The sequence below is a fragment of the Diadema setosum genome, chromosome 21 (genome assembly GCF_964275005.1).
Source record: "Diadema setosum chromosome 21, eeDiaSeto1, whole genome shotgun sequence".
NCBI lineage: Eukaryota > Metazoa > Echinodermata > Echinoidea > Diadematoida > Diadematidae > Diadema > Diadema setosum.
The window spans coordinates 20,408,130-20,435,968 of record NC_092705.1 but is presented as its reverse complement, the minus strand read 5'-3'; the positions used below and the strand labels follow the sequence as shown (position 1 = coordinate 20,435,968).

The 27,839-nt window shown below is 37.7% G+C and overlaps 2 protein-coding genes across 2 annotated transcripts in view; both read right to left on the bottom strand.

Moving 5' to 3' along the window:
* Nucleotides 1-11,414, bottom strand: part of LOC140244387 (sucrase-isomaltase, intestinal-like) — a 59,372-nt gene extending 47,958 nt beyond the window's left edge. Inside the window, exons 1-8 of the mRNA XM_072324025.1 lie at nt 11,127-11,414; nt 10,371-10,508; nt 9,234-9,382; nt 5,756-5,924; nt 4,140-4,236; nt 2,644-2,756; nt 1,167-1,292; nt 486-620 (exon numbers count right to left, since the gene is read on the bottom strand). Coding sequence (XP_072180126.1) covers nt 486-620; nt 1,167-1,292; nt 2,644-2,756; nt 4,140-4,236; nt 5,756-5,924; nt 9,234-9,382; nt 10,371-10,508; nt 11,127-11,414 — 1,215 coding nt within the window. The remainder of the gene's footprint in view (nt 1-485; nt 621-1,166; nt 1,293-2,643; nt 2,757-4,139; nt 4,237-5,755; nt 5,925-9,233; nt 9,383-10,370; nt 10,509-11,126) is intronic.
* A 5,510-nt stretch (nt 11,415-16,924) lies between these two features.
* LOC140244386 (sucrase-isomaltase, intestinal-like) overlaps nt 16,925-27,839 on the bottom strand; it is a 57,124-nt gene continuing 46,209 nt past the window's right edge. Inside the window, 11 exon segments of the mRNA XM_072324024.1 lie at nt 16,925-16,993; nt 17,474-17,638; nt 20,406-20,446; nt 20,821-20,909; nt 21,256-21,380; nt 22,222-22,281; nt 22,674-22,758; nt 23,403-23,551; nt 24,162-24,278; nt 25,029-25,063; nt 27,288-27,424. Coding sequence (XP_072180125.1) covers nt 16,925-16,993; nt 17,474-17,638; nt 20,406-20,446; nt 20,821-20,909; nt 21,256-21,380; nt 22,222-22,281; nt 22,674-22,758; nt 23,403-23,551; nt 24,162-24,278; nt 25,029-25,063; nt 27,288-27,424 — 1,072 coding nt within the window.

Here is a 27,839-nt window from a genome sequence, read left to right as displayed (position 1 = left end):
ACATATAAAAAATGATAAAAGAAGGGGGAACAACAGAGAACAACTCGGCTACACCATTGAACGAATGCTGGTTTTTTATTAACAAAACAGAAGGGGAAATATATAAATATATATATAACATATTGGACCTACCCTAAATGAGGTTAATAGCTGTACTGAGGGAAAGCCATTGCTCAATAGATTAAGTAATGCATGTGCTATATAGAGAGAACAATAATGTGGAAAGTTTGATCTAAAAACAGACATCTTTTACAAATCGGGGGTTTAAAAGGATAAAAATAAAGAGTTCATCAACGAATGGATAGAGACATGAATAAGAGTAAAGCAAATGTGCATGTGTGGGTGTGAGTGTGTGTTCACAAGATATACGGTACATGCATATATATGTATGTATATATATATATATATATATATATATATATATATATCATATATCATAGATAACATTTGTGTATATATAATTTATTTGTATATAGTCATCTTACCAGGATGATGATGTATCTCTGGCCGTGATCATGGACTTGTTGGACAAACTCGGGAAGACCTTCGTAAGCTCCGTTTCTGTCGTAGGTGAAATCCTTTTGTTTATCCATGTAATCAATGTCTCCGTATTGTACGTCCTGAAACGGCGAAAGATGCAAACTTTTTCATGACTTTCTTTTCTGCTTCCGATAAACCTGGCCGAATAAATGCCAACTTGGTGGGAAATCATATTAGAAGAAAGAATCATGTCACTGACTCTCCAAATCATAATCATGTAAACTTTCCTGACAGTGCCTGAAGCATTGCAGTTGCTCTATCAACCAACGTGTGTTACTTCCAAAATGACTTACTCGCCAGTTCGAATTATGTGTTGTGTCATAGAAATTAATAGATAGCAAATTTACAATAATTCCACCACTCACATCTCTTCCTTGTTGCCATTTCCTACATAAAATTTACTCGATTTTAGACCTTCTTTTTTCTTTAAAAAAGTCCTTATGTATTTTTTGCATGGGGATTACAGGCACCGAAAATAGATTCATACCCTCTGCCAAAAGTGAACCACGTCTGAATGTTCAGTAATATCGATATTTGCGCGCTAATTTAAGTATGTGGCCAACATTTTCACATGTTTGGGGGATTATACGGTTAAAGGCAAATGATTAAACCAAGGGATGACGTACGTATGGTATCTGTGCCTCAATCATATCGGACCAGACTTGTTTGACGCGGTCCAGTGTGGTGTAGTTCCACCTGCACAGTTGGAAGCCTAGAGACCAGTAAGGTACCATCACTGGGCGACCAATGATCTAATGGTAGAATGGAGAACAGGGGAGGGTCAGTTAAACGTGTATTAAAGACACGTTTGTTTAAGGTCCAGAGTGGTGTTAGAACCACGTGTGCAGTCAGAGGCCTAGAGTCCAATAACGCACCAAATTGGGTGCTAATGATCTTATAGCGTAATGGAGAACAGGGGGTGGTCAGTCACAACATACTGTATGCGCATTGCAGACAATCATGTTTGTTTATACACTCTTAATGGTCCATAGTGGTGTATAGTTCGCCACATACACAATTGGGGTCGTAGGCACTATCAAGGCACTATCTCTGGACCAGTAACTGAATAAGGTTTTGGAAAAGGGCGTGGTCAAGGAAACGATAGTAAAATATACATTTGCATTTACGTTTCCGATATGTCGCATTGGCCAAATATTATCAAATAAGGAATCACTGATTAGCAACACTAATTATAAACATTGGAAACAATCAAACCGAAACGAAAGCATTGAAACATTGTAATTGATCGTATACAAAAATGTGATATTGGAAATACAATTTGATATGAATTATATTGAATTAAATTTCCGTATTTTGTTATTTCTTACAAAATAACTGTTTCAATAAACACGACAATGTGTAAATTTTTCTTTCAATTTCAATTTATTTTCGTATTTCTTGATGCAAAATACATGATATATAACAAAATATAATAGTACAGAATGTCCAGCTTGGATATATACAAAAAGAAATAGGAATACAAACATAATACAAAGCGGTCGATGTGTCATTTTCAATCAAAGTAAAGGATGCAAAGAGAAATACGATGGAACCTACTAAAAAGCAAAGCTTGTTGAGTGTATCATAGGTCCTAATAAAAGCCTAGTGGGGAACAGGATGAGGAGCACGGGTACAATTAAAGACCAAAGTAAGGATAAACAAAAGAGAATGACTATTAATGCTCGGGGGTACCGAAGATTCTAAATAATAGGTTGGTGCCTTTGAAGATACAGGAGCTCTGCAAAGAAATCCACTGATATTACTATCTCTCTTACACCACTAAGACTTAAACCAAATTACCGCAGGCAATCATAGTTATAATCATATTGTCACTATATCAGTCCACATGATAAATATGATTAATTGATACATATTTATGACTATAATGCATACATTCCAGGAATCTGGAGATATTTTTTTTTTCAAAGCAACAGAGTCTCTACATTTTAAGAGTATCTTCACTCCACCTGGGGGTGGTTTGTTATCTTACAGAGCATCAGAAAAAAACGTAATTCTTTTTTCTTTAAAGCTCTCTCTAAGATGGATAGAGACTATAATATCGCAAATAAACGTCTCTCATTGCCTGAACTAATCGAGGCTTACCTCGCCGTACTGACTTATTACGTTCTCCGGGGTAGGGCCAAGGATGACATGGAAATCGAGGACACCCCCTATGGTCCTGTATGTCAAGGCAGGGGTGGGTTGCAGCACGACCTCTAGAGGATAAATATCAAGCATGTGATAAGGGATAACATTTTTTTATCTTATCGACAGGACAAGAAATCGCTTGCAATAAAATTGTGCAGAATGATGATAATGTGACTTATCTCTGATGTGTAAAAATAAAATCCAAACTCTCAAAAACTCACAACAACTTGACCCGGACTTTAACTAGCGCTCACACATACAAACACACGTACACACACACACACACACACACACACGCACGCACACACACACACACACACATTTGTTTATGATTTATATCTCTTTTAATATGCCTGTGCTTTTACACATTATGCTTGTGAAAGGGTACTTGTAGGGCCTACAGTTAAGAGATATTATATTATAACATGTATCGCAGAGATCTTGTGACAAAAGCCTGAAAGGATTGAGAAAAAAAAATATCGGTAAAACATGACATAAATATCATTTAATATTTCATTCCTCGAATCATGAGAATTTTTAGTGATTGTGTTAATTAACGTGTTATACTAGGTGCTGTCTTCATCTGAAATTAGGGAGGTGTTACGAAATACGAAAGAGTGGAATCACTTAGCAATTTGTGAATGTTTATGCCCAGGTTTTATATACAGCACGACAATTAACTTCGCACATCTCTGGCTTTGATGTTCTATGCTCCATTTGACGCCGCATTTCCACAGCATTTGGATATGAAGACCAAAGAAGAAGTCTTTGATTTCAAAAATCTTAAGCTTAGTATTTTAGAGAAAATTAAAACATTGTTGGATCTTGGTGGTAATATGTTACGGAACATAATTATAACCTTTCAGTTTTCCTTCAAAATAAATGTTCTTGTTATTGTTACCGCAGGACGGGAGAAAAAAAAACTGAAGACGAAAATCATAATTTCATAAATAGTTACCATTTAAGCATCTTGAGCCCATTATTCCTAGGCATGATATTTTGTTTGCCATAGGTATGGCCCTTGACTATTAAATCTTAAAAACAAAGATGCCCCATTTTTTACTGATTTTTTTTTCGTGCCCTATTTTCTAAAAATAAATAACTCAAAAAAGTTGAACGGGATAGCGAATTGCTGCTCGATAGGTTTGCTGTAAATGAGGAATGATGATACTTAGACAGAAGTGCTGTCGTTTGTCAAAACATCTCATTACTGGCATGACTGGAGCACCGAGCTTTGACGCGCATAATTTCTCCGCGGTATGTATACAAAAGAGGGATTCTTATGATTACTTCTTCTCTTACACCTCCCTGCTGAAACTAAAATGTATTAAAGGATAGTTTATAGTATGATAGAATAATGTGTTTGTATTCTAATCGTCACACATTCAAAGAGAATACTTTTCAATATGTATAACTTTGCTCAAAAGGGGTAAGAATAATCATCAGTTCACCCATCGCGTTCGAGTTGACGAAGAAGACCCCGTGCGCGTTTCCGTCATCCTCAATCACCATATGGAACGGATGGGCCCCGTAGAGGTTGACAGGATCCTGTTAGAGGTATGACGATGGTATAGGTAAGTGTAATTAGTAGGTAGGTAAGTTGGTAGGTAAGTAGGTAGGTAGGTAAGTGGGTAGGTAGGTAGGTAGGTAGGTAGATAGATAGGTAGGTAGGTAGGTAGGTAGGTAGGTAGGTAGGTAGGTAAGTAGGTAGGTAGGTAAGTGGGTAGGTAGGTAGATAGGTAGGTAGATAGGTAGGTAGATAGGTAGGTAGGTAGGTAGGTAAGTGGGTAGGTAGGTAGGTAGGTAAGTGGGTAGGTAGGTAGGTAGGTAAGTGGGTAGGTAGGTAGGTAGGTAAGTGGGTAGGTAGGTAGGTAGGTAGGTAAGCGGGTAGGGAGGTAGGTAGGTAAGTGGGTAGGTAGGTAGGTAGGTAAGCGGGTAGGGAGGTAGATAGGTAAGTGGGTAGGTGGGTAAGTGGGTAGGTATATAGGTAAGTAAGTGGGTAGGTAGGTAGGAGGTATATAGGTAAGTAGGTAGGTAGGTAAGTGGGTAGGTAGGTAGGCATATAGGTAGGTAGATAGGCAGATATGTATAGGCAGGTAGGTATAGGTAGAGGTAGGTAGGTTGGTTGCTATGTAGGTTGGTAGGTAGGTTGGTAAGAAGGTAGGTAGGTAGTTAGGTAGGTATAGGTAGGTAGGCAAGTATAGGTTGGTAGGACGGTAAGTTGGTATCATAGGTAGGTTGATAGGAAGGTAGGTGGGTAGGTATCGGTAGGTAGTTATGTGTAGGTATTGGTAGGTAGGTAGGTAGGTAGGTAGGTGGGAGGGCAGGTAGGTAGGTGGGAAGGTTGAGTGATTAGTGTAGGTATGAAGGAGAGAGGTAGAATAAGCGCACCAGGTTGACATGACATTTGCTCCTGCGACAATTGCTCCGATCTTATTTTCTCTAAGGACTTAGGGTTAGGGTTGTGATGGGGTTGTATGTTTAGTTTCATGTAAAAAAGATGTAAATGTTGCCATACGGAGAATGAATAAATCAAATCAAATCAAATCAAATCATGTGAGGCTTAGGATTAGTGTTAGGGTTATGTATGTGGATTTTATAGATGTTCTGTTTGGCTTAGAGTGTAAATATTTCACGGGAGATATTGTCGCAGGAGCAAATGTCATGGAACCAGAGTAAGTGATGTATTAGGTGCATAAAATCTTTACACGGTGACTTAAAATTATATTTGACTTGTGCCTTCAAAAGTATAGATTACCGAGAAACATCAGCAGAGATATAGAAACAGAGCTATCTGCAGATTGCAGATCCAAATCCTATTGCTCCGATCAATTTTTTTTTTATCGATTCCAAACTACGACAGTGTAGAAATTATTCAAAATTGGCATATTGATTCTCATCACCCCAAGGGTTTCTCTGATTTCAACTTTAACAAGATATCGGCTGTAGTGTACAGCCATCGAATGTTGGCTTATAATGCATGACAGTAAAATGGAAAATTATAACACATATCACATGCATGGCTGATAATGCAGACAGAGACAGGTGATGAATTATGATGCCTTACGTATACGCCAATATCCCTGGTAAAGATACCCCAGGTCTTCCAGTTGAGATCGTGCCGGAAGCGTCGGTGGTTGTGTTCTCCGAAGCCGTACAGGTTGGACGAGGGGAGACGGGTAGAGATTTGAAGGAACTGATCCTCGTAGATTAAGACTCCAACGGAAGTATCAAATCTAATTATTGTCAAAGCACCACAAGACAAATAGTGTCAAAAATGTCAAATACCTCCTTCAGACATGATTATCTCAAATGAAAAGGTCCAATGCACGAGGCACGATCGAACAAAACTCCCCAGGTAGTTTATTTGCCCTTCTTGAATGCACTCCCCCAGCACTGTATTCCAAAACTGACGTCATATTTTCACTTCAAATCTGACTTTCAAAACTCACCTCACTGGAAAGACTCTTGACGCTTGACTGTTTTGTTGCTATACTTATCGTAGTTATCCCTCTTTGTGTGTATTCTAAATGATGGCATCTTGTCTGTGGATACAATCTGTGGATACAATCTCATAACCTCCTCTGGAATGTGTCAAATCTGACGTTATGAATAATCATCGTTAATTGGTGTTATTTTTTCCTGATATCATCGTATCTTCTTGCTGGTAACATGAATTTCATGATGCCATTTTTGATAGGCCCTATGGCATCATTATCATTTTTATTTTTTTGAATCATTTTCATAAAACGTCTACCAAAGCATTTAAGTAAACATAATCTTCTTGCTTTTATTGTTATCATTGTCATAACTTATGTTATTACCATCAGCAGAAGGCGCGTCTTTCTAATCTTAACTGACTCTAAACTCATAAAATGAGGATTTCTCTGAGTAAAAAAAAAGGGGGGTGGGAAAAAAAATCCGATCAGTTGAAATGAACATGACCATTTCACTTTATTCGAAACTTTCCACGCAGTATCAGCTAGGGGAGCTGTTGTAGCTCAATCAGTGGCTCTCTATGATCACAGGCAACCAATTACAATGTCCCTGTCTGAGTCTCATGACTGAAGTGGTTGTGTCCCTACATGTATATAGGAAAGGTACTTTATCCTCATTGCCTTCTTCCGCAGAGATTTAACCCCAGTGATTTCCTGATAGCTTAGCAGTCATAGGGGGTGTTGCAAGAAAGTTGCGATTGATTGCAAATCCCCAAAATCTATTGCAAATCCTGAAATCCATTGCAAATTTGCAATCAATTGCAAGTTGCAATCGATCTATCTATTGCAAAGTTGCAATAGATATTTGCAATCAATTGCAACCCGGCTTTCTTGCAACACCCCCTAGTGTAAAGCAAAAGCGATAACTTCATTTCTGTTTGTCTGTTGTGCACATGCATATCTTAACTTGGGTGTGCCAGTCATCTTTTCCCCATTCCCTTCCTTCCAGTGCTCCGGAGAATAAACAAGAAGAAGAGGGAAATAAGCAGTTGATGGTCAAATGGTTATTTCAAAACTGTCCCCAGTTTTGAGTGTTTAATATCAAAGAAGCTTAAAATGTCAGCCGTAATAACTCATATGGGGAAATGTTAAAAGAAGAATCTTTCTCTTAGAATGAATACTTATATAGAAACTAACAAGAGACGGACATTAGGAAATAGACTTCCCGTGCACGTAACCACCAGTCCGCTACTCGTGTTGTGACATGCATGAGAATGTACGTGACCCTAAACATTAATGGCTCTCACAAAACAAGTAAGATTATACAGTTACCCATTTATTCAGTACAGCCAAGCGAGACTATTACATAATGAACACTGTCGTTAGCTTATCAACCTGTACCAACTGTCTTGATAATATTTACTTTTCAGAGTGATTAAGCGCGTTCAAAATTTCTGTAGATTGTACCCGAAGATGCAATTAAATGTTTACCAGTTTGAGTTCTGTTTTTCAGCTCTGATGACACTTCAACAGTGCCCTTTGAAACTGGATTTGCCGTATTTGACCTGATCGCTGATTGATACAATATTTATATGACAAAGTCCCTATTTGATTTTGAGCGGAACAGTTCACTTATTTGTTTTTCCTCCTTGCAGCTTTGGTTTTTTAGGCAAATTTGTAATGGGGCGCGGAGAGGTAGAATAGATAAATATTGGATAGATCATGTAATTGAATATTGTGTTTTTGAAATAAAAAAAAAATGATTTCATGATGAAATTCCATTTGAGATTTTTTTTTTCGTTTCTGTAACATAGCAGCACCTGTTTTGATTTGAAACCAGAGGTTGCTTGTACTCATCTTCGTCACGATTCCAGTATTTACATTTTTTTTTTTTACTTGGAAGAAGCAATCATTTCTTGATTCTCGTTTAGAGTACCGACCTTTGAATGAGAGGCGTTTTCTTTGCACGCTCTACACTTACAAAGCCATAAAAATCCCTTTTACGACTCATCTTACATAATTTGCTGTTGATTTGCCAATAATTTTGTTTGCTCTAGTTATTCAGACAGTGCTAAATGATTTTGCTTGATGGGTACTTTAACACTTAAGTGCGACATCAATCGCAGTAGCAGCATAATGATGCTAATAGGAGGAGGAATTAATCTCTCGAAGGATTCAGTGTAAACTAGAGGTGAACAATCCCAACAAAAATCAACGGAAATAATCCATTGTAACCATGCTCTTTATTTTGTTCATTGGATAAAATATTGCTTCAGCAGTCCTCCAACTTTGTTGAAATTCACATTGTATACTACAATGTGTGTTCATTGTTACTATGGATCGTTATGTACGAGTACTTTGATTAAGTGGCTGGGGAAAAATGATTGTCTTGATATTTGTAGCATAAACTGCCAAGCAAAGTCAGCAATGATTATCTCAGTTTTAAAAAGTAATCCCATCTATAAGTCTCTTCAGACAATTCATATTATCGATACACTAACTTAGTCTATTCAACGTCGGAGTATGATGATCAAACATTATGCTCTTTCACAATCAAGTTGAAGAATTAAAAAAAAGAAGAAGAAAAAGGTATATAAAAACTCCGCTGGAAACGTCTATTTACATTTCTAACCTTTTAAATAGACAAATCTTAGATAGGGCTTTTCCTGTTATTTCCCCATTTTCTTTGGGATAAACTCCCTCTTTATGTTCGTAATGCTGAAAATGTTGATAAGTACAAATCATTGTTGAAAACTTATCTGTTTACTCAATCTTAATTTTGTTGCTGTCGTTATATCATATGTACATAATGCTGTATCTTATATCAATGTATATATATATATATATATATATTGTGCATATATGTATATAAACATATATATATATATATATACATATATATATATATATATATTCCCCCTAATTTTTGCGCTTAGAAGCATCATTATTAAGCGCTAAGTGCTATTCATTATCATTATCATTTTCATTATGTTATTCATTATTAATATTTCTATAATATCAATTTGATCGAAGATATCATGGAAGCTTTTCCACGTGATTGGTGGTGTTATTGTTTTTCTGACATGATAAAAAAAGAGAATAACTCACATGACTTCTCTGGTGCTGACCCTTATAATCTGGAGGCTGAACGGTTCCCGGATGTAAGATATTTCATACTCTGTGACGTCAGGCTTTTCAGCGGGCTCTTCGACTTCGATAGTGGGAACCTCGTAGCGATAATTGTCGCTATCTGTCAACTTTACGAAGAATATAATTATGTATAACTCAATTCAGTTCCATTCAGTTTGATTCAACACAGTTGATTCATGTGCCCAGAAATAACACAAAACAACTCAACTCCTATTTAGAACAAACACGTGCTAAGATGATGCATTTGAACTATATTTACAAACACAGTACAACTTCAGCGATTTTGTGAAAATATGTGTATCAACCATTGATATTATACGATAATCAAATTGTCTGTGAATATTCACCATGCAAGGAAAACGAGATGATAACATTGTCGCTTACAAAATCACTCGTTACATTTTATTTCTCTTTAAAAACTGAAATAAAGAAAGAATAGATCGTATGTACTTACCCTTTGAACAAGATTTCCGGCAGCTGTAATAACTTTAAAAATTATTGCTCTTTTTATATAGAGGAAAGCGATCTTTAGGTAGTGATTCATAATCGAAAACGTGATTTCATTCATTCAGTTTTTGTATTATGTGTGAGAGTGTGTGCAAGCCTTGGGGATAGTCGTAAATTGATAATAAAACCATCATCTCACAACAGTTTAATTCGCATTATTGTGAAAGAAGTACATTTTTGTTTGTAAAGAATTGTAAAAAATTTCAAATGAATGTTTTAAGGTTATGTATTTTGTGAATAATCTAGTTAAAACAGCATCTGTTCAATTTGTGTGATTTGATTTTTATACTAAGAACTGTTTTGATCTGTATATGTATGTATGCAGCATTATATTCATAATTTATTTGGTTACTTAGATATATATTTACTTGTATATTCATTTACATATATATATATATATATATATATATGTATTTATTTATTTATTTATTCATTATGTCAGCGCATGAATAAAAGAGTTATGTTTGTATGTTTGTGTGTGTGTGTATGTTTGTGTGTGTGTGTGTGTGTGTGTGTGTGTATGTATGTGTGTGTGTAACTGTTTCTATTCCCTCTTTAAAAAAAAGATATGGCATGACTCTGGAATACCTTGAATCGGAGTCGCTGAGGTGTGTGCATTTCAACTTGGAGTTCGAGTGTCTGGACGGCTCCATCGAAGCGCACTGGCGTGTCCAGCCGTTGAAGGAGGACTTTCCAGCCCAGACGGGTTCCGTCGGGATCCCCGACCTGTCGTGATAAGGGGAAGAAAATTAGATGTGAAAGGATGTAAACGTAATAGGAGGAAAAAATGGAGAGGTATAGAAATAATATGTATATGTATGTATATGTATATATATAAATATATAAGAATATGTATATGTATAACATATCTTATGAAGATTAACAAGAGAGTGGAATGTAGTACACTTTATGTTCAGCTAGCTAGGAAATCAAAACAACATGAGACATTACAGAACAACAATGACGAAATGTGGAAGGTTGGTTTGATTTTCCCGCTGTGTAACTCGCCCTCATGTTTTACATTTAGAGAATAAATTGAAAATTGAACAGAATCTTAGGCACAACATTGTGACCGGCGTTATCACACTTTTCTTCTTTAGCATATAGAATATGATCTTTAGAGTCTTAACTTTAGACATGCAGTATCTTTACATTCTTAGAGCAGTTTCAGAATATTAAACATATCCAAATACATCATGCGCAAGCGTATTTCGTTTTATGTGTTGTTTTTTTTTTGTTTATTTGGTTGTTTTCTGCGGCTGCCGTTAAAACTTTTGAAAAAAGTTTTTAGTTTTCTATGATTAAAAAAACAACAACTGGGAAATACTAAGACCTAATACACACCATTCTGTAGCCGGGAACATCCCGCTCCTTCGGGAAGTAGCACCAGGGTGCCCCTTGCTCGTCCGTTTCTGCCCAGTAGCATCCCCGGGTCAGACAGCTCTCTTGAGAGGCCCCTTCTTCGGGATAACAGTCGAATCGTAACGCAGGCTCCGGGATTGGTTCGAATGGAATTACCACGAGATTGTCACCGGGATCATAGTAGAGACTAGACAGGCCGATTCCCAGTCCGATCCCGATCAGAACCACGACAGTGATAAACGTGACGAGTATCTTCACACCGAGTTCCATGTCTCACTATAAGTCTTTGTTGAGTGACAGACGGACGGACTTCTGCACCTCCACTCAGCCGCAGCGAATTTCCCTTGACTGATGTCACAGCAAAAATTGATAATGTCAACGATTTATAGAGCTTTACTTTTTATCTGGTGACACGCAGTCAGGTTTCAGAACAATGAGGGAGTCGTCATACGAAACTGATAGCTATAATGTTTCAACGCACTCCTGTTTGTGAGTTCTGTTGATGATGTATTTCTTGCAGCAATCTTCACTGTTGGTTCTTTTGTGGGAAGTAGTCCAGGGGGCATTTCATGAAGCATTTTGTCAGATATTTCGTTTGACAAAATGTTAAAAGCTACTGAAATCCTTGCATCTGATTGGCTGAGAGCAAATTTGTCTGACAAGTTGTCGGACAAAATGCTTCATGAAATGCCCCCCAGCTGGTCACGCCGATCGCGCATGATCAAAATACTTTCCAGTAAAGGAGAGGCGTGTATGGCAGTCACATGACAATATTGACCAATGAGCACAGGAGATGTTTGTTAACAGTTAAGGTAACAATGATGTGAACGGACAAATATCGTGTTTGTGTTTAATTATGATGTACTTTGGATGATTTGTTGGGAAAGAGAAATGTTTTATGATAGGTGTAATTGAATGATCTTTCAATCACTAAATGGTGCCCTTAACATACTTGTTTCTTACACTAAACAGAGAAATACAAAACACTTTTCTGGTAGGATAAACCTTAAACGACCATCAGTAATATTTGCTGGTATCAGTTATGTGTATTTTTTTTTCTTGCGGAAGGGGGAGGGACAAATAACGATTGATGGATGTTCCTGAAATGAATGTAAGTCAACACAAAGCACTGCCAATATGTGTTTTGGTGTAGCAAAGTGTGCTGTCGTTAATCTGCATGCTCGTGTATCCATATAAGGCTCTCCCTGACATCATAATATGGACCTGTTGCATAAAACGCTTAACCTGAGAAAAACTTTCTCTTCTTTGGTAAAAAAAAAAAGTCAAGTTAGTATGATTTTGTCATTGGCATGTAGGCCCGGTGGAACGTTTTTCAAAGTTAGTGGGTCCACTAGCCACGAATGGGAACAGAGACGTAGATCGGTTTGTAAGAATTTTAGGGGGAGGGGACGTGGGTCACAGGGTCGTATTTATTTTTCGGGGGGATACCTAGGTCCTATGTTAGTGTTTTAGGTGAAAACACGTGCAATGGAGGAAGCGACAGAGCTGGGGTAAGGGTCTGGGAGGGGGTTTCCCTTCCCACACGAGGGAGATTTTGCATTCTAGAAGTGAAATCCAACGACCTGGTGTATTGTTTTTGGTGGAATATTTGGAAAGTTGTCAATTAAACAGCAAGAAATTTAGATTCTATGACATTCAAAATAGCTAATATGGTATCCATCACCTCTTCATATATTTTATTTTGCTAAGTCTATATACAGAGGTGGCCCAAGGAGGAGGGTGTGGAAGGGATTGTGCCCCTTGCGGGCGAGGGAGATTTTTCTTTTTTTTCAATTCAACAATCTGGTGCCAACTTTTAATGGAATTGTAAGAAAATTTTCACTCATTAAAGATCCAGTTTACCTTTGTGAGCAGCTGTGATTAAAAAAAAATCAAAATATCACATTTAATGCATATGACGTGTAGGTTTGCTGTATCACAAAACATATTACCATATAAAATTTTCGCAATAAGGCCTAAAATGTAAGGAGATATCAGTATTTTTCTGAATAAAAGGAAATAAGAATTCGCACAGATGCAGAAGGTGAAGTACATTTAATTCTTTAACATTTTAGACTGGTTTTCTCACTTACTGATCAGATTGTATGCAAATCTGTTATCCGAATCGAAAGCAAAAGGGGGCTTTAAACTTTCAGGAGGTAGAATAGGAGGACATTCCAGTCACACCCCTGGGTCTGGCACACTCTTATTTCTTGCCACACTTTGTATATATATATATATATATATATATATATATATATATATATATATGTATATATATATGAACATATATATATAGACATATATATATATATATGTGTATATATATATATAGACATATATATATATATATATATATATGTGTGTGTATATATATATATATATATATATAGACATATATATATATATATATATATATATATCATGGCTCGACACTAACTTTTTTGTTTGGTGGCCCGATGGGGCCACCAAAATCCTAAATTTCAAATTTTTGGTGGCCCGAGAGAAAAATTTGGTGTCCCGAAAAAAACAACAATAAAAAACATTAAAAGTCCTTTTTTTAATGAGTCAAATATTTAAGATTTATGACAGTAAGAATTAGAAGTTGAACATATCTACTAATAAATAAACTTCAACAAACTTGCAACACTCACTCTCAGGCATTCATTCAGTCCTTTTCATCCATCCTTTGATCAAATTTAACTGCTAATTTCCGGCGCAAAAAGTTACGAATTTATTGACATACTTTTCAAAAAAAAAATTGGTGGCCCGAGGCGGGCCACCAAATTTGCCCTTTTTTGAAATTTGGTGGCCCGATTTTCATTTTTGGTGGCCCCGGGCCACCGTTAGTGTCGAGCCCTGTATATATACATATATACATATATATATATATATATATATATATATATATATATATTGTTAGGACATATATTGTTAGGAGCAAACATTTTGTTTGATAATGTGGAGATGCAAAAAAAAAAAATGAAATAAAGTCGAGCTTGAACTCTGCACCGTCACACCACGGCATTCTGACACTCATTTCTCTTTTTTATATACTCGGCATACAAATCTTCCATGACATTCGCTTGTTTGCTCCCATTGGATATTTAAACTATACATAAATTCTACCCACATTCTAGCCCTAACAGTAATTCCATTCCTCAGATCGAATTAAACCTAAAACCCAATCACAACCCTAAACCCTAAATCGTTGGAGAAAATAAAACCGGAGCAACTGTCGCAAGAGCAAATGTCGTGTAACCCTTTGAGATTGCAAGACTGAATAAAATGAACTCTATTTCCACTTCATTATGTACACTCTGTATACAAAACCAAATGATTGTCTCAATGCAAGAGTGTGCACATTCGCCTCCCGGGTCTGGGCAAGGAGGTTCAAGAGATGGAGTAACAACAGTCTAACTCCTTTTAAAACCATGTTTAATGCTGCCACTCAGAAATATTTGAATTATGCGTTAAACTGGGGCTGTCCCACAGATTGAAAGACACTTTACATTTGAACCATTCTAAATTGTTTGTACTGGGTAGATAGTTTCAGAAATTAAAATGATTGGGATAAGGAATAAGAATGTTCTCTTAATCAATAACAAATTACAATGCACAAGGATGATGACATATAGGAGCTTCACCATAAGCATGAGTGAGTCGGGGCTCAAGGAAGTAAAACAAAAGAACAGAGCATGCATAAATTCTACACAGGAGAACTTCTTAAGCAAGAGATATTTTAATGGATTACACATACTACATTTCGAAAATATGAGAGTCTCCTACTCATGCATTCTTATGACGGAGCTTCTGTGTCATCAGCCTTGTTCAGTGTAACGTGATTTTTTTTCTGAGTATTGTTTTCTCTGCTCAATGACCATAATTAATTTCGCAAATCTAAACATGGAAGTGTCGACTTATGTAAGCCTCCTACCCTGTACATGATGTGAAATTATGAAAATCGCCTAGATTTCCTCTTTAAAACCTCCTCTGCGTGGGGGCAACACTTTGTGTACGTCGTGCAAATATGTCATCGATTAAGATGAGATGGAGAAATATGAAATACACTCGATCTTGAACTCCGCACTGTCACACACACGCTGATACCCATTTCTGTTCGTGTACTCTGTATACAAAAAGAATGGGTAACCTATTCCATACCCTGTACTATCACGCAACACCCTTGAAAGTACAAGACTAAATAAAATGAACTTTATTTCCATTTCATTTTGTATACTCTGTATACAAATGAAGTGGGTCAACCGGTGCCACAGTACAAGTATGCCGAGCCCAGAAAGAGGTGATGACACAGTGTGCGCTCAACAATGTGACACCACACCCCTGGGTCTGCAGTCTGTACTTTTGCCCATAATTTTAGTTTGTTATTAATATATACTCTGTATACAAAATGAAACGATTGTTACATCTTATTTTGATACCATGAAATTACAAGACTGGACCAAAGTTCTGAAATGAAATTCATTTTATTCGTAATGTTACCTTTTTTCTTCCTTTAGTACAATCAACTTAATTTACCAGATATCTACAAGAAGTCCGTAAAGCAATCAATTTTATATATACCTCTACAGATTATATTGATGCTTGCAGACCAGATCTTTGATATCATCGAACAGTTTGTGCTGTTGTGCAGACGTTGGGTGATGTCATGTCATTACAGATGAAGCTGTAATTAAAGTGGTTCATGTTTTTATGTCGTTCGGCTAGTTAAGTTCTCTGAGACAACGGGGGTTCACGATTGTGGAAAATTTCTGAAAACAAACCTCATCGCTTGTGTTTAAGTGTCAGTGTATGTCAGTGTATGTATGTGTTTGTGTGTGTGTGTGTGTGTGTGTGTGTGTGTGTGTGTGTGTGAGAGAGAGTACGTGCACATAGGCCTACTAATGTAAGCTTACATTCAAACTATTAATGACGTAAACTGGATTCTTTGATGAAGTTTATTAGTATGTTTAATGGGGTGACGGCTCTTGCGCGTGAGTATGGGAGTGTGTGCGAGGGTGTCAGTTTTTGTCAAATATTTTATCACAAAATTCAATGAAGTGTTCGGTGTTTACGCCCCTTTTTGCTATTGTGTCTATTAGATCTTCGGTCTATAGGGATTCCCCCGACATTACGTTGTATTTGAATAAGCTCATGAAAATATACTGTGCTTCACGCGACGAAATTTGGCGTGCTCGTCTTCAGTGATGTCATCAGTCGTTACCAGTCACGTGTTACCGACTTTCAGTGAAGAACACTGAAACACCCAAATGACAATAGTAAGCATCGCATAAATTGAATTATTGTACAGAAGAAATCATGATAATGGCTTCCAAAGATGACTAAAGAAACTAAAAGCACATTCTAGAACTGATAGTGACCTTCCCGACAAATTTAATTCAATTTTATACACCAACAAAGCTTTCCTAACAAGTGAGAAACGACTACAAAAGGTTGAATGCACCTCATTCCTCTAGTAAAACTTATTTTAGGCTTATATACCTAAATGGCAGAAGTACAATGTATACAAAGGCACAACGTTTGTAGGCCCACTAATACCAGCGGAAAATACACACCATTACCGATGCTCGAATTCCTGTTCTTGTAACGTAAACATCGTACAACATGTACGATAATTGTTTTCACTGTAACAGTAAATTATGCTGTCAATAAACCATGAAGACAACGAACGTCTGCCAATCTTTGATAACTAACATATTCATATAAAATAACTACAAAGTTTAGGGTATCCTTGTCAAATATCCATTCCGAGCTGTAGTCTACTGTGACATCCACGACAACGTCCAGAGAGACACCAAGTCTATAGCAAGACCAGAAATGTTCAGAACCTGCCAGGAATTAAAAAACAAGCAAACATTCTATTTTGTTAGGTTTATAACGGATCTTTAAAATTTCTTCGCATGAGCTCCTCTTTAGAGCAATAACTGTGAGAACGCGGGCCATATGAGTATCACAATGAAGACATTCTTCCAGAGATAAGCATATACAAATACAATGGAACATTTCAGATTACGCGCCCGAGTTTTTAGCTATTTTTCTGACGTAAGAGGTTGTCTTTATATGTCAGTTCCCAAGAAAATTCGAACTATCCGTCAAATATATATCTATACATGTATCAGAAAGCAATACTTCATTGAATTTTAAATGTTTTACTCATTGTTTTATAATCCGCAGTCGCCATAGTTATGCTTACGCGATTACCAATTTTCTTCGTTGGAAATCGCCGGTTATCGATTGTTGTGGATAATGTTTCCAAATTATCGCTATGTTAGTAAACTGATATACAACTGTAGGCCTATACTACATACGTTCAGATTGCTGTCGAAGTCGACGCCACTTTCGAGTTTCGTGTCATCAAGGTACACTCCGTAATCGGAATCGTAGTTCTCGATTCCGTACACGATGACCTCGTTGAAGTACAAATCGTTGGGGTCGTCGTAGGCAGCTCGTTCAATCGTCGACCGGATAGCACCCTACAGGAGTCCAAACAGAATATATTGGTCAGTACGATTATTTCTGATCTGAGTATCACGTCTCTTTCATTTCAGCAACCCTTTCAGGAAATATAAATGCATTTCTGTCAAACAAACATAGAGACTTGGCACAAGGTTTCTGTTTATTAGAACTTTAAGGGACATTTAATGTAACTTACTGGATATTACGTGAAGATGTCTGACTCGTTTGTAATTTATACTGTTATCTTTAATTGGCGAAATCCATAAAGAGATCTTACGTTATTGTTTTACCATGTTTCCCGAGTCAAATATGTCCTTCCATTTGAACAAAATTATGACGGAATGAAACGTTTGTTTGAAAGCTAAATTAGATCTAAGGCAAAAACTACTTTGGCTTACTAAATCGTACCCTACAGAGATTAATATAAATCTGGATCATCATACAGCTTTGTTTCATTATAGAACACATTTTACTGTATTTTGTTAATCACTCTTCGGTACTTAAACTATCAAAACTATAAAATCTTCTTACTGTGAATGCAGATATAAGTTATTACCCATTCATAGCCTTCATTCATCATTTGAATGAGCATCAAAAGGTAACTTACAAATATGAATAGATGTCTATTATACAACACCTCAGAATGATGTCGAATTGTGATTGGCCAAGAACATGTCACATGACATTCAACAGAAAATACCTACCAAACTCATTGAGAGTGACAGCCATACAATAGGCCTCAGCCATGGGCCTATTGCACGGCTCGAAGATACTATAGCACGGCTTCGTGGGGGGCTACTAATGCATGGCCGCTCACAGAGTTCTGTGGCTCACAGCAGCAAAGCGCCAGCAAACTACATTGTACGTGCTGGCCGGCTGCGCTGCGATGCGCTGCCGCCGGTATACAGACCAGTCGCGGCGGAGTACTGCAACGTTAACGTGTACGCGCAGCTACTTTACCTAGCTAGTTGCATGTATTGCGGCCTACCTACTGCTGTGTTTTTAGTTTTGACTCTGATCTGCTACGTGGACCACAGTGATCCCAAAATCAAGACTTCATTTCAAGTTGAGAAACCGTAATTTGATTATTTTTCTGTGTTTTTATACAAAATCATTTTCGGAAATAGAGAAAGTCTAAACCTACTACTAGATCTACCGACATCTCAGGTAGGCTTAACAGTCAGGCCTAACTCGATCTAACGTTAGCGTAGAATGGGTATGGACCCTGCGGAGTTTGTGATTCCTGTGACTGTGTGGTCGAATCATGACGAGTGTTTGAAAGCAGTACACAGGGTGGTTTACAATTCTCGGCCTAATTGTTACATTTATTTTTGGGCCTTCCTGAGTTAGCGGTCACTAATTTAGTACTGTGATTGTGGACAAGGTGTTGTATAAAACGAATAATTTATGATTTTGTTCGTGCATTGGGGCACGTAATACCGCACTCGGCGCGAGATTCGCCACTGGTCTATTCAATGCGGCGCTACGCGCCTTGTTGAATAGACCAGTGGCTTATCTCGCGCCTCGTGCGATATTCGTGCCCTATGCACTCACAACTCATAAATTATTCGTATTACAACACCTCAGAATCATGTCGAATTGTGATTGGCCAAGAACATGTCACATGACATTCAATAGAAAATACCTATCAAACTCATTGAGAGTGACAGCCATACAATAGGCCTCAGGCATGGGCCTATTGCACGGCTCGAAGGTACTATAGCACGGCTTCGCGGGGGGCTACTAATGCATGGCCGCTCTCAGAGTTCTGTGGCTCACAGCAGCAAAGCGCCAGCAATCTACATTGTACGTGCTGGCCGGCTGCGCTGCGCTGCCGGTAAGTCTCACAGACCAGGCGCGGCGGAGTACTGCAACGTTAACGTGTACGCGCAGCTGCTTTACCTAGCTAGTTGCATGTATTGCGGCCTTTATACCTACTGCTGTGTTTTTACTTTTGACTCTGATCTGCTACGTGGACCACAGTGATCCCAAAATCAAGACTTCATTTCAAGTTGAGAAACCGTAATTTGATTATTTTTCTGTGTTTTTATACGAAATCATTTTCGGAAATAGACAAAGTCTAGACCTACTACTAGATCACTACCGACATCTCAGATCGGCCTAACAGTCAGGCCTAACTCGATCTAACGTTAGCGTAGAATGGGTATAGACCCTGCGGAGTTTGTGATTCCTGTGACTGTTGTGGTCGAATCATGACGAGTGTTTGAAAGCAGTACACAGGGTGGTTTACAATTCTCGGCCTAATTGTTACATTTATTTTTGGGCCTTCCTGAGTTAGCGGTCACTAATTTAGTACTGTGATTGTGGACAAGGTGTTGTATAAAACGAATAATTTATGATTTTGTTCGTGCATTGGGGCACGTAATACCGCACTCGGCGCGAGATTCGCCACTGGTCTATTCAACGCGGCGCTACGCGCCTTGTTGAATAGACCAGTGGCTTATCTCGCGCCTCGTGCGGTATTCGTGCCCTATGCACTCCTACAACTCATAAATTATTCGTATATTGTTTAACATGTTTAATACGTGTTTATCTATATAGCTAATGACTCTATTAAATTGAGTAGAAATATTTGGGTAATATAATTACTCAGAGTTTATTGTCATATCATTGATGGTCCATAACTTATGTCCTGAAATATTGCCAAAAGGACGGATTGGAAATTGTTTGCTATATGAAAGCTCGAAAATGAAAGAAAGATGACAAATATGATAAGGCCAGCTTTTGTTTTTATGGGAGGTGGCTCTGTACATGGCTATTTACCCCCTGTGCTTGAAACCAAATCTTTGTATGAGCATCCAGATCTAGAAATAAATAAGATAAGAGACAAACAAAAAGAGATTGAGCAAATCAAAATAAGGGTTTATTATCTTTTGAGAGAACTTATTGACAAATATCCCGATGAAAAATCGTATACATTCTTTCTCCCCAAGAGTTGGTACATTTCGCAGGATTAGTATGGTTAACAAGTATACAAGAACACATGAATTTGATTTCGAATGAATCGGACATAAGCGCTGAAAGCGGCCTTGATTCCTTTTTATCACAAAGCTCGTGACATTGCATTTCATTAATCTCAAGGTTTCGTAAATTTTGAAAGTCATTGATCACGAAGAAACTGACAAATTCACGGAAACAACATTGAAAACTCGTCTTATAACAAACAAAATATTCGAACCTCTGCTTTCACCATCATCCCAGTATAGGAAGCCCTCAGCTTCTTGGTTGGTATCCATGGCAACCAGAAGACCAAGTGGGTTCAAACGACTGCAAAGGAATTATTACGACATCATCTTTATGAATGCATATTATACAGTCTCATACTGAATTATTCTCTTATTTTCCAAGCCGTCTATTATAGTACCCTCTTCTTCAATATGGGTCATTCCACACAACACTTTACTTTGATAATACAAATGCTTAAAAACAAAGATGATGATATTTTTATCCTGCATTAACATTCCCCGCAAAATATGAAAATGCAGTCCTTTCTGAGAGGTACACAGATAATCAATGACATAATTCGGTGGCGAGTATGCACATACAGGAGCATTCTTGGTAATGTTTTTACACACAGGCCAATATGTAAGTCTATGGTGTTTTTGTTAAGTACCTGTATTTGGTTGTGTTGCTAGGCTCCTGGCGGGGTAGAATGTATCCCCCACGCACGTGTAAGTTGATGAGTTCCAGAGGAGATGGGAGAGTGATGTAGTCAGTGTTCATGCTGATTTCAGACCCCTGTCAAATTTTGAGGAAGAGTGCAAGTGTGAAAAACACTCAAACACACGGTGGATGCAATGCCGTTTAAGTCCACGCTCAAATGTATAATTCCTTTGTGCCTCACCAACACCAAGGACAGAATACATGCAAACTTACTTTTCTTACCAGGGAAGTGCTATATTCAATTACTTTACCGCTATCCTCAAAAACTTGCCGCTCATTTGAAAGAGTCAGAAAATTATGCCGTCAGTTGAGTTATACATTTTAAACAAATACTTAGATAAATAAATTGATTGTTTTAACAATTTTTTTAACTGTTTGTATTGTTTTTAATGATATTTCTTTCTTTTTTGGTTCCAGTAACCCCTTTTATGGTATTTTAAACTCAGTTTGCATCCATGGTGCGTCATTACAGTACTTACACATTTTTTTTTCTTGAATAATTTACTTCGTCTATGCCGACTTCAGTATATGTTAGTCTCCATGGTCTCGTATCTTTTTAAGCGTGTATTGTTTTGTGTATGTGTGTTATACTTGTAGGTGATTTTACGAAGTCTATTGTATTCCAGTATTTTATCATGTATACGTATGAACACAGGGCTCCCCTGGAAAGAAGTTGAGAAACTGAGGGGACTACCGTGTTTATATGTAACGGACTAGATGAATAAATGAATAAATAAATAAATAAAATCAGTTGGGCTCACACACACACACACAAACACACACACACACACTCGTCGCTCTTTTCCAGCTGTTTTTTTTTTTCAAATTGTTTCTCGATCTCACACCATACGTGAGAAGATAAAAACCAAGAAGACGGAGAGTAATGTAGTCTATACTGCTAACAGAGTTCACTTACATTGTAGTAATCGTACCATCTTGCATCCGTTGGAAAATACACGTCCACTGTGGTTTGACCCTGTGGAAAACCCACAAAAAGAAAAGTGCACTTTTATTGTATAACATGAATATCGTTAATTTTTGCAGAAGCCTTCGTCATCGTCAGATGTGAATAGTATATTGAAGAATTTACTATTATTAGATTGATTGCTTGTGCTTTACGGAGTGATACGGCAGATACTTGTAAATGTGGTATTTCTGTAATAATCAGAAATTAAGTCAAAAGTTAGTTTTTGCTTTTTACACCATCCTGACGTAGTATACCTCAGGTCAAATAAGGCTTACATGATAGAAACATATGATATTACGTAGAAGGCAATATTGTCACCCAAAGAGAGAAAAAACAAACAAACACACAAACAAACACGTGACTGTCTGATTCAATAAGGGAAGAATTCTAAAGATTCGCACCTCTTCCAAAGCAGGCGAGATCATGAACGCTGGTCCCCACAGGAACTGGCGGTCGATATCATGAGTCATATTATCTCTCGGAAACCTGAAAGAATAGAAATAGTGATACACACGGTAAACATTCTCCCGGTCGTCTTGTTAATAACATTCAGGCATCTAGAAAACTTTTCTCCATCTTTGGCTCTAACCAACATGTGTAACGAGCTTCCTGTTCCAATCTGCGAACTGTTGAAATAGTCAGGATTAGATGTGAACCTACCATTTTTATTTGTGATTTACCGCATATCCCAGCTGGAAAGAACACAGTGAAAGAACATAATTTGAACACAGTGTAAAATCTCCTTACACTGTTTAATTCGAGCGTTTTAACAGGGTAAACGCATTGTGACCAGCGTGAATTATCAATTTAGTGTGAAATAGAACACTACTGTGTGAATACTAGTACCCTGTGAAAAACCCCTCCACAGTGTGAAATAATTTTCACCGCTACATTTGAGCGTTTTTACACAGTCGGCTCTTTGAACACAATGTGAATACACCCACCAGTGTTAACACACTGTGGTGTTCTTTCCAGCAATGATATTGCATTATACAGTGTCCTTGCACGAAGTATCACAGTTCTTTCATCTATTAACGCAAGTCTTTAGAAACGTTAATAACTGTTTATCATAACCATGGAATCCCCCCCCCCCAATTGTTAGCTGAAGTTATGATAAATAGACAATTTACTCGAACATCAGAGGCCTCACGACTGTTTTTCCGTAGAAGGTAGCATCGAAGAAGAGCGAGTAGAGGTAGGGCAGGAGTTGATATCTGACTAGCAGGATGTCACGTGTCCGCTCTGCGAAAGTCTCATCAAACGCCGTGGGATGCTGAGGCTGCAGTGTAGTGTGGAACGAGAGTGTCAGCACCCATCATGGTCAATACGTCATATAGCTTTTCATAAAGCTGGTATTTTACGGATCAATTATATACAACACGCAAGATGTAACATGTTGCGTATTTGGTATCCAAGTTCCAAATCATTCTGTTTCAATTCCAATTTGTAATGTTTATGAGTTGGGATTTCGTGCTCGTGTGTGACTGTGCTTTCAAAGGATATTTTCCGAAAGATAATTTTATCATAAATGTTCTGTCACTGCAAGTATTTTCTGTATCTTTGTGCTCTCACATAATTATTATTTTTTATTTTACTTCTGACGAAGATTTTGCTGGGATCGAAAGCTCAGATCCCTTTCGACTCCATCAATACCCCATTACTATATTCTTAATGATGCGTTGTAAGGAATGCTTTCTTTATCACTGTATATAGTGTGTCCCCAATATAAGGGCTTGTAATTACCAGCCGGGATCGGATCGGACGTATTGTCTCCTATAAACACACATTACACCCGTGTATAACTCCACTTCCTGGGAGTCAGAGTGTTGCATGCCGTAACCATGGAAACACAGTCTAGCCAGCCATTATTTTCTTGACGTCATACTTACATGCCACCCCTCTGCATTGTGATTTCTGGCGTAGGGGTAAAAGGCGCCAAGCTGCGTCCATCTCCAGCACATCTCGTATGTGGTGTTGTACCAAAATCCACAGATATCAGCACCAATCTGGTTTGAATATCAAGTGTCAAAGGTCATTCAGATTTTGATTACAAGTACAATGATTTGCCATTTTCTGACCACGACACTTTGGAGCATCGTGACTCGAAAAACAACAGAAACCCAAATAAAAATGTATACATATACATCGTTAAAGTCATTCACCATATATAAATGCTTACAACATGAAAACAAAATCATGCCTGCTTTTCATTCCTCCAATACGTCAGTTCAACATGAAATGACAATACGATATTTAGTAAGGTGTTACATGATTATTCACTAAGCCAATCAACTTATTCATCATTTTTTTTCAGCTGACATTTATTTGACAAGCTTACTTTGTAGTAGGAAACTATCGATACATTTCTCTTGACGTAATTATTGTCAAGGTATCAATTTCATTAAGCAATTATTGCATGAAAGACACACTCGGAAGAAAAACAAAGGCGTAACTGATGTGTAAGCTGACATATGAATAACTGTTTTGTTACCTATTAAAATGATTTCTCCAAAAAGGTTAAAAAATGGTTGTATTTACGATGGGACATTACTATCTGACATTCCACAGATTTAGGAGTAGCAAATGTAGATGTCCGTGCGCTAAACATAACATTGGGAAGACTTAAAAGTGTTTTTTGGAGTGTGTGATATTAGGAGTTCAGAACTGACATTTAAGACTTAGTATGTACCCTCATCGAAAAAAAATCCAACATTTCTAAGTCATTTCAGTATTATAAAGCATTACCAAAAACTTACGTATGGGAATCCGAACATGTTGAACTCCAGCATTCCTTGAAATTGGTATAAGATGAAATGAAAAAAGGACACCATAGGAACCATTAGACTAGAAATATTTGCTTCGCTTTCGTGTTTTCATTGGTTAGGCAATATGAAAGAAAAAAAAATGAGTGCAGTTCCTATAAACGTCAGAAAGGGCTTTCGTGAAACTCCTTACGCCCTCTCTTGTCAACACATTATGAATAAGACAAGTAATGTAAGTGCAACACACTGTCATACTATAGAATATGTGGTCGGCAAAAACGCAAAGAATGATTAAAGACAAGAGGCAGAGAGAAAACGTCTCAAATATCTTGAGAGCCTTTATAGTTTGACCACAAACAACCAGCATGTCTTTGCAAGCTTTCTTTCAAACTGCACAAACTAATGAAATCTGAAGACGTTGAAAGGACTGTGTAATCTAAATATGTTGTTGACTTGAATGAGAAAAGCAAAAAGTTCATTCATATGGGTAGAATACAGACAATGATATCAGCAACGTAACTGTCAGCAAGCATGACAGTTGATTCGAGCTCCATATTAGGCGCCATGCACCTTTATAGGTTAACATTCAACTCTTTTGAGCTTCTCAGAAACCTTCCGATCTCTTCCTCATTCATCATACAATTTTTGTCATATACATTGTTATAATATCAACTAGAAATATCACTGAAGGTGATTAATACCCCCGCCCCGTGACGACAGTCTTACCCAAGGAATGATCTTTCCTTGACCTTCTGCCATTTAAATGTCGTTACCATGGCAATGCAGCTTCCGACACGTCCGAAAAATATGTCTTGCACATCTTCCCACCAAGACTATTGTGTGTGCCACATTTCATAAGCTTTTGTCAAAAACTGAGGAAGTAGTTCAATCCACAAGATCTTTCCATGATCTTCCGCCATTAATATGCCGTTACCATGGCAACGCAGCTTCCGACACGTCCAAAAAATATGTCTTGCACATTTTCCCACCAAGACCAATGTGTGTGCCACATTTCATGAGCTTCAGTCGAATACAGAGGAAGTAGTTCAATCTGCAAGATCTTTCCTTGATCTTCTGCCATTTATATGCCATTACCATGGCAACGCAGCTTCCGACACGTCCGAAAAATATGTCTTCCACATCTTCCCACCAAGATCAAGGTGTGTGCCACATTTCATAAGCTTTGGTCAAAAAACTGAGAAAGTAGTTAAATCCGCAAGATCTTTCCTTGATCTTCTGCCATTAATATGCCGTTACCATGGCAACGTACTTTCGGGTACTGTCAAAAAATGCGTCTTGAACATCTACAACCAAAGGCACACATCTGTACCAAGTTTCATGGAAATTGGGCAAAAACTGAGGAAGTAGTTTGCAACACAAAATTTTCCATCATTTTGGCTCATAATATGTGAGCTGTTACCATGGCAACATACTTTTTGTCACTGTCAAGAAATGTGTCATGCTGACCTATATCCTAAGGCAAACATTCAATATGAATTCCATGAGAATTGGAAGAACACTGATGAAGCAGTTTTGCCATGAAGCATTTTGCCCTATATTTTACCAATAACATGCCGTTACCATGGCAACGCACTTTTTGCCACTGCGGAAATATGTGTCTTGCACATTAACATATTCAGATGAACATCTGTACCTAATTTCATAAAAATTGATCAAAAACTGTGGGAGGAGTTCGCTACGCAAGATCTGTACCCATTTTTGCCCATAATATGCCGTTACCATGGCAACGTACTTTTGGGTACTGCCAAAAAATACGTCTTGCACATCTACAACCCAAGGCACACATCTGTGCCAAGTTTTATGGGAATCGGTTGAAAACTGAGGAAGTAGTTCGCGACGCAAGATTTGCAACGGACCAACCGCCCGACCGACCGCCCGACCGTCCGACCGTCCGCTGATTCCTATATTCCCCCTTCAAACTTCGTTTGGCGGGGGTATAATAACATTCAAACAAATTCATTCCTAGAGGGAAGCAAGCTATTGGTAAATTAAGTCAAGCTGCAGGCTGCACAAACTTGATAAACACGGCCTTCTTTTTATCATCAGAATAATCATGATGTAATGTGAGTAGGAGAGTGAAGGTATTCTATTTCAATCTTTACGTATGTTAGCAGTGTTATATTGATGCAGTGATCAGGAGAAGGATTTTTTCCCCTATGAATGTGGCCAAATGTTTATTTTACTGTTGTTAAAGAAGCGTTTAAAGCAAAGTGGAATGTAACGGAAACTCACCAACGATACTCCAGGACATTTGGGGCCACTGGCTCTGGTTGTCTCCCAGCCAGTGCTGTGCGTAACGCCCTGTCCCAGCGAACGAGGATCGTGTGAGTACAAGACTTCTCTTGTCGGGAAACACCTGTTGTAGTGTCCTGTGAACGAAAATCATTTTAAAAAATATGAAATCGATGTGAACTATAAAGCTTTCCTCATTCAAAATCAAATCCTTGTTAACCCTCAAGAAACAATGGCTTGCTCTACTCCTTTTTGTCATTATACAAATTTCTTTTGTTGTTGCTTTTTCTGATCAGCCGTTGTTTTTCCTTTAGTTCCTCAGTCTATCCCGTTCTCATTACTGTAAGTTATCATGAAACTACGGTCATCATAATTCATATCATTAGCTTTGTCACCATACCCCTCATTCAGTGTATCATCGTAATCAATTCTTGTTTTGTAAATCATTCATTCTCCTGCAAAGATTTCTACCGTTGGAAGACACGTTTAGAACGACTACGACCACTAACTATGAATGACAAGAGTTACTGTAAATACTCTAGAGACTGCAAC